The sequence below is a fragment of the Pteropus vampyrus genome, unplaced genomic scaffold (genome assembly GCF_000151845.1).
Source record: "Pteropus vampyrus isolate Shadow unplaced genomic scaffold, Pvam_2.0 Scaffold314, whole genome shotgun sequence".
Lineage (NCBI taxonomy): Eukaryota > Metazoa > Chordata > Mammalia > Chiroptera > Pteropodidae > Pteropus > Pteropus vampyrus.
This window is the reverse complement of record NW_011889095.1, coordinates 342,007-355,156: the sequence shown is the minus strand read 5'-3', so window position 1 is coordinate 355,156 and position 13,150 is coordinate 342,007. Positions and strand designations below refer to the sequence as shown.

Below are 13,150 nucleotides of genomic sequence, written 5' to 3'. Positions count from 1 at the left end.
TCAGTCCCCTGGACTGGTGGCTTCTTCCCTGAGACCTGTGAAGGTGCCTGCTACCTTGTCCAAATGGACACGGCCTCTGTCTGAGTCCAGGTTACTCTTCAAAGCCAGACTGCAGTCCCTGAGAAGGGCAGGGAGAGGCTCACAGCCTACCCGAAATCCATTCTCTGAGTGACATCTGACACCTCCCTGATGAATGGCTTAGGACCGACTCCTTCATTATTGCATCCAGGGCAGGATGGCGCAGCTGCGAAGAACTGGGCCTTTAAGGCCAAACAGATCTGAACGTTCATCGTGTCCCTGTCACTTCCCACCTGTTTACCTTGGGCAGCTCACTTCTCAGAGTCTCAGCCTCCTCACCTGTAAAATGGGATGAGACTCACCTTGCAGGGCTCTGGTGAGGATTAAAAAGAAGGCGCGTGCAGGCTCAGTCCTCAGCCTTAACGATGACCCGAGTCGGAAGCATCCATGTGAGACTTAATACCATCCATTTATTCATTCAGCAAGCAGTTATTAAGCTCCTGTTGTGTACCAAGTGCTTTACATACATGAAAGCATTTGACGCCCCCGGAGGTAGGTTCTGTTACCCTCATTTTAAATAATCTCTTCCACTGCAGGAGGGGGGCTTGGTATTCTCAGTTTTGTCTTTAGGGATTAAGGTCCCAAACTAAAGATGTCATCTCCCTCCACCCCAGATCCTGCACTGTGAGGCAGCCAGGTGCAGTGACATGGGGATGAATTCCATTGTAGGCTGTGTTTGAACCCCAGCTCCTCCATGCTATATACCCCCTGGGCAAGTTACTTCACCCTCTTTATGCCTCCTTTTTTCTCATCTGAGGAATGGAATAATAAGAGTGCCCACTCACGGTTATCAGAGAATTAAAAGATCGAATTTGTGTAAAAGATCTAAAACGGTCTCTCAGGCACACGGGCTCATGGGAACACCTGGAAAATTGCTCCACCTCCCTCAGGTCCCCTCAAGGAGCACCCATCCCGCCAAGCACCCTGTCGCATCAGCGTCGAAGAGACACTGGATGAATACCAGAAACTGGTCAGGAATCTCCACCCTGTGTGTTCAGACGCCAGTACTGCCTGCTGTCTTGCTCTGGTAGAGTGGCTTTCCCTGTCTGCACCTCAGTTTCCTCATCTGTAAATTGGGGACAGTCGCAGCACCTCCCTCATAAAGTTAAGAGGCGTCAGCAGCAACAATAAAAACGTCGATCGTGTGCCTGCTCTGGCCAGGCACTCTGCTAGATGTATAGGAGTGAGCAAAGGGAAGGATGAAATGAAATAATGCTTGGGAGGCGTCCAGCACCGTGGCTGCTGAATTACCGGCGCTCAGCATGTGTTACATCGCCTTGTGCTCAAAATGAAATATTGTATCACACCCCGAAATGTGCATGTATGCTAGATTTTTACGCACAATATATACACGTAGGTATATCACATATTTAGTTTATTACTTCCACATTTATTTCCACAAAACAGCGCCGGAGGATAGGCAGGGTGGAGATTTTTATGCCATTGTTCCTGATGAAAAGCCAGGCAGGCACTGGGAGGTTAGAAGGTTGATCAACTGGTGACTGGCAACTGGAGATGGCTGGGCATTTAAAAAAGAGAACCGGCGGAGGGCAATGTTCCATCTCGAATCCCTCAGTGGGGAGCCAGCCCCAGCTCTGCGGCCTTGGGGTGCGAGGACCGGTGTGGGATCGGCCTCCAGGCCCAGGCGCCCCTGCCACGCGGGCAGGCTAGCGGGTGGACACGCCCTGGGGCGCCGCTCGCTGGCGCGGAGCCTGCAGCGGGCAGAGGCGCGCACGACTCCGGGCGCGACGCTGGGTGGCGCTGCCGGTCCGCCCCGCGCCAGACCTGTTGCGCCCAGGGCGCAACTCCGGCAGGTTTAGGGTAGAGGGGCGCTCCGCTCTCTCCGTGCGTCCCCTGCGCCCCGGGCCACAGCACCTTCCTTGGGGCGCCCTATGCGCCCCCTTAACTTCAGGCTCCCATGCATTTGGCCTCCGCGTTCCTCACTGCCGCAGTTCTAGGCGCGTCGGGTGGGCTGGGAATAAAGTTTTTCCTAGCTGGTCTGGGAGAGGGCCGGATGGGGAGGACCCTCCCAGCTCCAGACTCCACGGCGGGCTAGACTGTAGCCCCTTGACTCGCGGCCACCCCGGGGGCTCTCCTCTCTGTAGGTGCCAGCCCCCGCGCCGCCGGATGGGCCGACCCGTGCACCGCCCCCTGCCACCCGCTTCCCCATCCCTGTCCCCTCCCCCGCCTCTGGCGCGCACCGGCCCCCGCGTCTTCGGCCCCGCCTGCGCTGGGGTCGCTGCAGTCCCTGCGGCTGCCCCCGGCTCCCTCCTCAGGCGTCCCGGCCTCATTCCAGCCTGGGGTGCGCCTCGGGGGGAGCGCGGGACAGCGAGGGAAGCGGAGACGGGGGCCCTGGGCACCCCAGCTCTCCCAGTCGGGGAGGCGGCCCGCACTCCGGGAGCCGGAACGCAGGGAAAGGCAAGGACGGGGCGGCCGGCGGAGGGGCGGGCGCCGCTCATCATCCACGCCAGTCACGTCTGGGGCCACCCGGCTGCCTTCTCTTCCTTTTCCCCCTTCGCTTTCTCCCCCTTTCCCGTTGGAGAGGGCAAAGTGGCTGTGGCGGCGCCATGCCCGGGCCGGAGTGAGTCGCGCGGGCGAAAATGGCGTACATCCAGGTAGGGCTGAGGCTGGGGGCCAGGTCCGCGGTGTTGGGGGTGGCGCGCCCCCTTCGACCGTGAGCGCGCGGAAGGGCGGGCTCGCGGCTGGGCTCCCACAAACTTGCCTCGAGAAAAAGGGTGCTCGGGCGCAGGCAACCTGTGCGCCCCAAGGAGAAGAGGCTGGGGACCCCACACCCCGGAATGAGGGGACCCCTGCGGACTCTGCACGCGCGCCCTCAACTCGGGGAAGGAATGGGGGGTGGTGCGGACTTTTCTCCCCAGTACCCCTTCCCCCTCCCTCTGCACCCCACCCTAGGGGAGGGGCCGCGGGGAGGGCGGCCCGGGGCGCCAGCCGCCTGGCCCGCCAGCTGCCGTTGCCGTGGTGACGGCTCCGGCTAATTGGCCGGCGGAGCCAGCCTGAGACAGCTGTTCCGGCCAGGAGGGACAAGGACGTCTTCTCTCCCGGGCACTGGGTGCTGAGGGGTGGGGGACACACCAGGGGCGTGGCGCTGGGTGGCAGTGGGGCAGGCGATCACTTCAGGCCATTGCACTGGGGTTGGGAGTTGCGGACCCCCATCATCTGGGAGAAACTGCCCCGAGAATCCTTGGGCCGAAATAATTTCCAAGCGTATTTTTTGGGAGGGTGGTGGGGCTGCTTGACTCAGCGTCCTTTCCCCTTAATACAAGGCTGGAAGTGGGGCCAGGTCAACGTCAAGGTCACGCTGTCAGACCCGTTGAGTTGCTTGTTTCTGGGACCGGGTCTTCAGAGCTCTGCAGAAAAGCCCAGTCTCCCACATCCGGCTTGCATCTGGCCTCCCTTCTCATCCACTCGGCCACAGTTGGGGGGCTGCTGGTCCCCTAGTTCCCCTCGGCTCACACATCCCCTCATTTTGCCCTCAGACTTTTCCAGTCTGCTGGGAACTCTGCTCTGTCGCCTGGCGTGGCCTCCTCCTTTCTCTCCCGGCTTAGATTAGCTCCACCGGCTTCCGTTTCATGACATCCCTAGGTCATCTTTTCAAGTTCAATGAAGGTCATATTTACTGTACACCCACTGTGTGCTGGATGGCCTTGGGACTAGTCAACAGGCAGATGCCTGTGTGACCACCTACTGCGTGTGTGCACTAGGCGTACAGCTGTGAAAACAGCAGGGTCCCTGCCCCTCAGAATGCACAATCTAGTGAGACATTAGAACATTAGAACAGGCTCTTCCAGTTCTTAATGACCACCTTCGGCACAGAGAAAGTAAGTCACTTTCCCAAGGCCACACAGCTGCTCAGGGGACGGTGGTGAAGTCTTAAAGGGGGAATGGCAGGGATCAGGGGGGATTTGATAAGCATAGAGTATGAAGATGGCCTGGCGATGCAGACCTAACTTCCAGAACGAGATATTAAACTTTTTCTGCAAAGGACCAGATAGTAAACATTTTTTTTTCCTAAGGCCGCAGGGTCTGTCATGACCATTCAGCTCTGACCGTGATGCTGAACAGCCACAGACAATAGTAAATGAATGGCTACGTTCCAATAAAACTTTATTTGTGGACACCGAAATTTGAATTTCATATACTTTGCATGAATCAAGAAGCGTTAATCTTCTTTTGACCATTTTTCGACCATTTAAAAATGTACAGAACATTCTTCGCGGGAGCGCTGTACAAAAACGGGCCGCAGGCTGGACATGCCAAGCCCTGTTCTAGAATGTCTGGATTCTACTGGACTCTGTTCTCACGCCGGAACCCAGTAGACCCAGTGTGAGGAAAGACCCAAAGCATATCTCAGTGGCGGAGCATCTTCCCCTACCTCTTCCTTCACCTCTCGTTTGCTCTTTGCTCCTTGCCACTCATCCTGCACCCGGGCCTTGAGAAGGCTGGATGGTTGTTCCTTAGCTGGGGCCCTGAGGTGGCTTTGTCATCACGATTTTATACATGGTCCTCTTTTGATCACCACACAGCAAGGAAATACTTCCCTAAATGAAGAGAACGGCACGGATCATTGTGAAAAAGCATCACTTTATCCTAGGCATTTTAAAGCACCTGCTCGTGTATGCCCCATGAGGGCATAGCTTTCTGTTGCTTTGTTCACTGCCGAATTGGCCAGGACAGTCCCTGGTGCCTAGTAGGTTACAACTGGTGTTGACAAGCCACCTTGTTTTCATAAGCCGCAGAAAGGTGTTTTGCAGCTGGGTAGCACACAAACATTTTCATAGTCAGTGTGCTAGCTTAGCCCTTCCACTAAAGGAAAGAGGTAACCGAGGCTCGGGGTGGCACCTGACTCGCCCACGTCGTAGGATTGGCCGCCGGTGAGGCCCGGACTAGCGGTTCTGAACCTCCAGGTCTTGTTCCGGTTCGAGTTTCGCTTTTGGAAGAGTTTGTGGTTAGTGCCCGAGACTTTGTCCCCCGAGCTGTAGTCATCTCATCGCCATGTCAAGGGCTCTGAGTTCCAGCTCCGTGCCACCTGTACTGTTATCTGCTTAATATTTCTTTTCTAAAAATGGGCTTGCTTTTTATACGGGGGAAAAAATGGGGAGAAAAAAAACCGCACGATGAGAATAATGCCACCTTAGATTCTAGCTGGAAAGGGATCTCTCCAAGGCTCTGAGCTGGGGTCTTCTTTCTGTTTAAAAAAGAAAGGGTGGGAGGAGATTTGCAAGTGTTAGAAAGACGTTGACGTACAACGGTACCAAATTGAATCTTTCTCCTCCTTGTAAGAGAATCGAAAAAGAAAATAGCTTTCTGCCTGTTGATTCTGAGTTCTGAGTTCGAGTCCAGGCTCCTCCTAACCTTCCTGGTTTACTTGGCCGATCTGGAAAGCCATCAAGACTCTTCTCTGGAAGGGGGAGAGGGAGCCTGTGCCTTGGGAACCTGTGAGAAGATGGGGTGGGGCCAAAGGAGGGAGGAGGCCCCTCCTTCCCAGAGAACCAGATGATGGCTGCCTTTTCTGGTGGCTCCCTCAATTTGTGGGTGGTCATATGAAGCTCCCCACTGTCACCATTGGAGCAGAGTTGGAAGGTAGGGCCTCTAGGAGGGCGGGGGGAGCCCAGTCCCATCCCGCCCGCATGTTAGCGAATCCTGTCCTTCTGGGGTTGGCTTCATGGCTATTTCTGTATGGGAAGGTTTGCTCTTCTGAAGTGTGGCTGCGTTGGGTAGCATGACTAGCTACCCCGCTCTGATTCATAACAGCAGACGGTGCAAATCAAACCGAAATGCTAAAGTTTCCCGTTTATTCGGTGTTGGTTAGCCAGGAGGCTACCAGCAGCCCGGAAAATAGCAACACCTTGTTAGGAAGTCAGCTCCCTTCCCAGGATGGTAAGTGAAAAGATCCAGGGCCTTTTTTTTTTTTTTTTTTTTTTTTGGTCTTCTTTGGAGTTGCTGGAATATTGCTAAACTGGTCTTGTCTCTCTCTCTTTGTCACCCCCTCACCCCCTCCACCCCGTGGCCTCATCGTGGATCTCTAAAAGGGCAGTTGGAACCTTTAAACGAGGTGGGTTAATTCAATGAATCATTTGGTCTGGCTTCTAATCAAGAAACGAACGCTTGCCTTTCGTTGTAGAGTCTTATGTGAGGCTGTGGGGAATTCTGAATATTAAACAATAACCGGATGTCGATAACGGCACAGTTTCGAAGCCTTTCTGTGGGAGGGAGATCCTGGCGAAAAGACGCTAAGTTGACAAGATAGATTCCCCCCCACACACACACAACCCCCTACTTATTCCGTCTGATTTTCTCTGTTTATGTTCATGTCACTGAGATATTTTTTATATATATTTTTGCTTTGCTTTCAAGAAGACAATAACATTCATTGTGCTTTCGGGAACATACTGTATAGCCCTCACGACGTTGCGTACACCACCCACATGTCAAGAAAGAGTTCCCCATAAACTACAAAACTACCTGCAAATGTTTTGCTTGCTATTAACGGCTCCGGCGAGGTGGTGTTTGCTGTCGTTTGCGCCTGCAGTTAGTAAACAGAAGTGGAAAACATTTTGTTCCAAGCGTTCACAGCAGAGACAGACTTTGAATGTCATTTCTCACCAGGGATGGGCTGCTTGTAATTCGGGTGTTTTTCCTCTTCCTCCTCTCCACCCTTCCCGCATCCCCTCTCCCTCGCCCCCCTCCACTGCCCACCTCCCACAATGGCCTCAGGGTTTTCTTTCTAGAATCTCCGATCTGCTGCTGTGCAGATGGACTTGCAGGCACTGCTGTCAGAAGTGCTACGAGTCCAGCTGTTGCCAGTCGAGTGAGGATGAAGTGGAAATTCTGGGACCTTTCCCTGCCCAGACTCCTCCCTGGCTGTAAGTAAACTGCTTGAACTTCCTCGAAAGTCGTCTTAAGACCTTTTTTTCTCTCTCAGTTTCTAAGAGAGAGGTCCGGGCCACAGGAAGGACTGTTCGGGGTATGAAAGATGAGGACATGCTTTGTGCCTCTCCTTTTGTTTGGCAAGCCGGTGCGACCAGCTGGCAGTGGGCTTTTCAGTTCAGCCTGTTTCACGTCTTCTGAGATGTGAACTGTGTAATGCTAAGCATGTGGGCCCTTTTAATCACGGCGAGTGCCGTTCTAAGAGGAAAAAGAGAGCTGTGAGCATCTATATCCTTCAAGGGATGTACAAATTCCAAAGGTTTCCATCCAAGTCGGTGTGACAGATTGTCCTAGCACCTACCTGACCCAGTCGTTGGCACGTAGTAAATATTCGTTGCATGGATAGGTGAACGGGATGAGTAACCAAGTGCATCTTGGTTGGTCTGACCAAGGGCTTCAGAAATTGGAGAGCCGAAAGCACCTCCAGGCTCCATCCTGTCCCCCAACGCTGTTTATGTTCTCTCTGGCATCTTTCATTTTATTTCCAATTCGTTCTCCTCCCGCGCCCGCATACAACATCTCCATCTGCCAGTCGCTCGGATATTTTGGGAACGCAGTTTTGAAGCTTCTCAGCCACGTGTCTGGTCCACCTCTCTCTGTGGCTGGCAGGGGAACATGGCCAGAGAGTCTGGGTTGAGGCTGGCGGGCCTGGGGACCATCGAGTTCAGCTTCTCATGGTGCAGAGGGGGAGGCCCAGGGAGGGAGTGAGACTGCCAGGGCCCGCAGCTGGAGCCTCCGTGGGGACCCAGTGCTGTCTCAGCTAAATACTTGGGCTGAGATGCCAGAAGCCTATGGTACCCCATCTTTCCCTCCGTATTGGAGGTCATGCCTCAGTCTTCTCGTTTTCTCTTCCTAGAAGCAAGTATTGAATATTTCCATAACAAGATGGTTCTATGTCAGGCTCTGTGAGTTCACATCCTATTTCTCCTACTTTTTTCTAGTTCTGTGACCTTAGGCTGGTTGCTTGGTCTCTCTGGGCCTTGATTCCCCATCTGTACAATGGAGATGATAAAAATAATAGCGTGGATCTCATAAGGTTGTCGTGGTGCTTGTACGAATTAGTGTATGGAAAGGGACTTGCTTGCTGTGTGGTTGGCAGTCCTAAACGTAAGTGATGCTTTTTACCATTTTGGTCTCGATTTCCCTCCTCTGCAAAGTAGGAACAGTGATAGAACTTATTTTATAGGGTTGTTATTAAGAGTCATGGGATATGCATAAAATGGTAGTAAGCATTCATACCTATCACTATAAGGTATTGAGAGAGATTCTTTAAACTGACGTAAAGGTGATGTTAAGGAACTCCTCCATTACTCGTAGGTCGCAGCCTGAATCCTGCAGGTGTGGGTAGAGTCGAGGTGTTTGGTGAATCCAACTCATTAATCAAGAAATCATGTCCGTTTCCCAGTGCCCTGTGTGACAGAGGTTGGCAAAGCCAGGTTCTTTAAAGCCATGCTCACAAGAATGCCAACTCTATGAGGGTAGGGTTTTGGGGGTTTTTTTCCCCCCCTGTCTTGTTCATTTCAAAAAACTAGTTGTTGACCAACTGACTAACCTACAGGCAGAAATTGAATCCTGAAAGTGCCAATCATCCCTCTGAAAAGTTCATCTCGGTTTCTTTGCTAGTTATTTCTGAGTATGCCCTGCAGTCACTGTGGGATGCCCAAGGCTAGATAGAGTCCTGTTACTATATTCCAGGCACTTAAAGTATATTATAGGAGATAAGGCGGGTCCCTAAATCCAGTCACCCCGAGAACTGTTCATTTATATCCTGCATATGCGTATGACAGCCCTGCATAGAGTTGATTTATGGGAAAATCCAGGGGAAATGGCTTCAGGCAGAGCTGGATCCAGCGGCTCAAATAATTCTGTGGGTATGCACTCATGTGCTTTCTCTCTTTTCTTTCTGTTTCTTTCTCATTTTTAAGCTCGATTTCTTCTTCGCTTCATTCTTAACGGCAGCAAAAACACCAGGAGAGGGTCTCACTGCCCTGGCTTGGTGTAAATGAGTCGGTCGCTAGATCCAATCACTTTTCCTTGGAGGAAATGATGCTAGGACTGTGCCTGGATTGCCTGGTCATCCTGGAAGCAGAGAAGGGGTCATTCCCACCTGCAACACAGGAACTAAGCTAGTAGGACAGGGCTTGGCACACTTTTCCCATAAAGGGCCAGAGAGATGAAATGTTTCAGCCTCACAGGCTTAGTCTCTATTGCGACTACTCACATCTGTCATCGCGGCACCGAAGCAGCCATAGACAGTACGTTAACGAATGGACGTGGCTGTGTTCCAGTGACGCTCCATCTACAGAAATCAGGCAGCCATGTGGCCCCGCAGTGTGCTGACTTTGTAGCAGACAGTTTGGGTGTTGTGACTGGATCCAGGGCAGACAAAGCCGACAAGCAGACATGACGTCTCGGAAAGGTTGGGGGGATCTTAGAAAGCGAACCTGCAGGTTCAGATCAGGTAGGGTCTTGAATGCCAGCTTAAGGAATTCGGATTTTCTTCCTACCCCGTGGAGACCCCGATGAACACTGAAAATCACAGTTTGGGTGTCTCTTTGCCCCCAGGGACCCAGGTGGTGAGTGTTCCAGATGCACGGCTACTGAGTAGGAGGACAGAGTGCTTTGACCAGGCTGCTGACCCTTCGTGCTAGCAGGGGACTTCTTCTGGGGGCAAGGGGTGCGACCTTCTGGGAGAAGTTTCTTTTGGTTTCGCCGGGAGCAGAGGAGTGGGCTGGAAACGTCTCTGCAGAGCTGGCGGCACACAGCTGCGGGTGACGCTGTGCACTGGGCGGTTATTGCCAGTGGCTCCACCTGGAGTCGTGCAGTCTGCAGCCTGACCGCGTGCCTCCCAGGACGGCCCAGGTGTTCCTTGAATCCTGGGCGGCGCTTAGTGCATTTTTGGCACTCAACGTGATGTAAAATGTTAGGAGAAACCGGTAAAGGGGAGGCGGGTTAAACCCTTCGGAAAGCGAATTGACAGCTTGTGCTTTCCCCAGATTTATTTACCACGTGGGCAGTTGCATGTTATCAAACAGGCAGGGAGGAGAAATGTCAGATGCACGGGCTTCGCAGCGCTGTTCCTACTGTGACATTTGAGCCAAGAACCACAGGCCATACTTCTCATCCGGCCAGCAGATAAGCTGGCCCTTTTTGTGTGTGATTTTGGGGCGCACCATTGCCACATAGGGTTCTGTCATGTAGGTCCCTAGCCTTCCTCTGCTGGGCTGGCCTGGTGAGGGTCAGGAAAGCTGTATAATCTGACTGGCTCCTTTTGGGGCAATGCCAGAAAGACCCTCACTGCAGAGTGAATTAAAGTCAGGGTGTTGGTTTGTCCAACAAGCACGTATTGAGTGCCTACTGTGTACAAAGCTCCAGAGGCCTCGCAGGGGATGCCCAGCTCGGAAATGTGGAGCTCCGACCCAGAGTCTGGCACTGCTCGACTCAGCTGGGGCTCAGCCCTGTAACAGTGATGCCAATTAATTATCCATCCTCCCCACCCCACCCAGGGCTTCGATGTCTCCACCTGTGAAGGGAGCGGGGACTGTTAGTAACTAACTCCTGGATTGTCTTAAGGGTGAAATGTGATGGCTCATACAGAGCATTTCGCACAGTACTTGGCACATAGTAGGTACTCAACACCTGGTACCTCTGCTCATAGTAAGTACACATCTCACCATTAAGTGTACCTTGGTATGGGAGGGGTGACAAAACGTACACTCAGATCATTATGACCCAAGATAAATCAGATGAGAACCGCAAGAAAGGTGTCTTCATTCATTCATTCATTCATTCATTCATTCACTGAGGAGATAAACGTGGTATACTGGGGCAAGGTTGGCAGTGGTGACTAGGAAAGGCACTGTCATTGCCCGTGAGCTGCGGCTTGGCGTCAGATGGCGAGGAGAAGCAAGCAGGCCCCGACTAGAGATGAGTTATGTGCAGAGTTGACGAGGCAGAAAAAGAAGGTACAGTGATAAGGGCTGTTGGGGGCGGGAGGAGGTCAGGGGGATGAGTCGGGGCCTTTCTGGGGAGGTGCTGTTGAAGCTGAGAGCTGAATGATGAGAAGGAACCAAACAGGTGCTGACCGGAAGAGCGCCAGGCAGAGGAGCAGCGTGGCTCGGGGTGGTGCAGGAAGGGTCGGGAGCCTGGTTGCAGAGGAGGCAGGGGTGGCCCAGGCAGACGCCGGCACTGTCTGAGAGGACTCAGCCCGGGCTTCAGGGGGCAGTGGTGTTCCAGCCGATCCTCGAAGCCTGGATGGGACTTCACAGGCGGAGGTGACTGCGGGAGACAACCGTGCGGATGGACATGCCCCAGTGGCCAGTGTCTTGGATCCGTCTTCTTTGGAAGATGCTGCACCTTTCGGTTTAGGGAGAGCTTGAGCGATCATCGACACACACTGCGATCCCATTTCGGTGCCCTCTCCTCCCCTCCCCCATTTCCTCTGCTACACTCACCTGCACACCAGAAGCAGGAGGCAGGCAAGGCCTGCGAGTTTCCCCCCTTTATAATGCGACCGGCCTTGTCCTCGCTCTGACCCTTCCATTGCTTCGGAAGAACACCAGATCCATCTTGCTTCATGCGCAGGCTGCATCGCAAGACCTCATAGAATTTGAAACTTGGCATTTTTCATGACTAGTTTCCCCACAGGCTTAAATGTCAATTCAGGGGGATGCAGTCTCAGCACGTCTCAGTCTACAGCTGTGATACCTTAGGGGCGTGGTATTAGCAGCATCCATCTCATGGCCACTTTGCCAGCTTTTGTCTCCTCCTCTCCCCTCCCCCCAGCATCCTGACCTAGCTTTATAAATACTGGGGGAACCTTAGAGCTGTAATAATACGAGCGGAAACGTATTGAGCACCTGCCTACGGCAAACCAAGCACTGACTCAGCTTTTTACGCATGTGAATGTATTCAGTGCTCGCAGCGAGCGCGTGAGGTGGGTACTACGGTCGTTCCCATTTTACAGACGGGGAGAAGGAGGCACAGAGAGGAAGGGACTTGCTCCAGGTCACCCAGCCAGGGTTCACACCGAAGGTTGGGCTCTTATTTACTGCCTCGTAGCTCCCCACCCCGCGACCAAAGCTTTTCATTTGTGCATTTCTCATCCTCACTGGTAGCACGGTGGCTTGTGCCCGCTGCTAATTCGTAGCTCTTTCTTCACATCGAGCTGTTGTTCTGAAATCGTTGACTCTCAGGGCCATTTTGTAGCCATGGCACTGCCACTCGACCCTTGAGTGACATCGTTATAGGATATTTTTGAAAGGTGTTAAATTATGGACACAGCGACTGCTGAAATAGCAGGGCATTTCTCACCAAAAGCCACTTGGAAAAGTTGGGATGCATTTAAACAGCCACATGGTCCCTTCCAGACCGAAGATCGACAGGTTTCCTCTTGACTCAACCAGAGTGGCGCCCCCGTGTGGCAATATCCTGAATAAGCGTTCGCATCCCTCCCCTCAGCCCTCGCTTTGAAATTATGCGAATTCTTGACAGATTGTTCTAAATTGGAAACTATTCATTCATAGCATTTCACATTTTGTACAAAAAGCAATACAATTTTGAGAGTTTCAGGCTACCACACTATTTCAAATTTGCATTATTCCAAGTTGCGTAAACTGGGTTAAAGAGCTGTTTTGTCATGGGTCTGTCCTCCAAGGAAAGGGTCCCCAATCGGTACCGGTCCGCAGCCTGTTGGGAACTAGGCTGCAAAGCAAGAGGTGAGCAGCGGGTGAGCAAAGCTTCATCTGTCTTTGCAGCCCCTCCCCAGCGCTGGCATCACCGCCTCAGCTCCGCCTCAGATCATCAGGCGTTAGATTCTCATAGGAGCACCGGTCCCTGGTGCCAAAAAGATTGGGGACCACTGCTCTCAGGGACAAAGATGCCAGTCTCTGGGGGTTCTTCGACAACCGTTTGAGACCTCTTCTCTCCCATAGGATGGCCAGCCGGGGCAGTGACAAGGATGGGGACTCTGTCCACACAGTCAGTGACGTCCCGCTGACCCCACGTACCAACTCCCCAGATCGGAGATGCTCGTCCTCAGACACATCTAAGTCTACGTACAGCCTGACCCGGAGGATTTCCAGTAAGCATCTCCGCAGCGACCGTCTGGGGTCCCTGCCCCAGC

The 13,150-nt window shown here is 53.0% G+C and overlaps 1 protein-coding gene across 8 annotated transcripts in view; it reads left to right on the top strand.

Annotated features, from left to right (window-relative positions):
• Window positions 1–2,267: 2,267 nt before the first annotated feature.
• Window positions 2,268–13,150, top strand: part of SYT17 (synaptotagmin 17) — a 61,812-nt gene continuing 50,929 nt past the window's right edge. For 4 of the 8 annotated variants that reach the window (XM_011377504.2, XM_023521765.1, XM_023521758.1 and 1 more), the window contains exons 1-4: window positions 2,527–2,693; window positions 6,134–6,151; window positions 6,814–6,962; window positions 12,960–13,108. In XM_011377504.2, the coding sequence (XP_011375806.1) occupies window positions 2,679–2,693; window positions 6,134–6,151; window positions 6,814–6,962; window positions 12,960–13,108 (331 nt within the window). In that variant the 5' untranslated portion in view covers window positions 2,527–2,678. Of the gene's footprint in view, window positions 2,694–3,202; window positions 5,977–6,128; window positions 6,152–6,813; window positions 6,963–12,959; window positions 13,109–13,150 lie in introns of those variants that run through there. The other 4 variants (XM_023521764.1, XM_023521757.1, XM_023521762.1 and 1 more) reach the window with 4 other exon arrangements.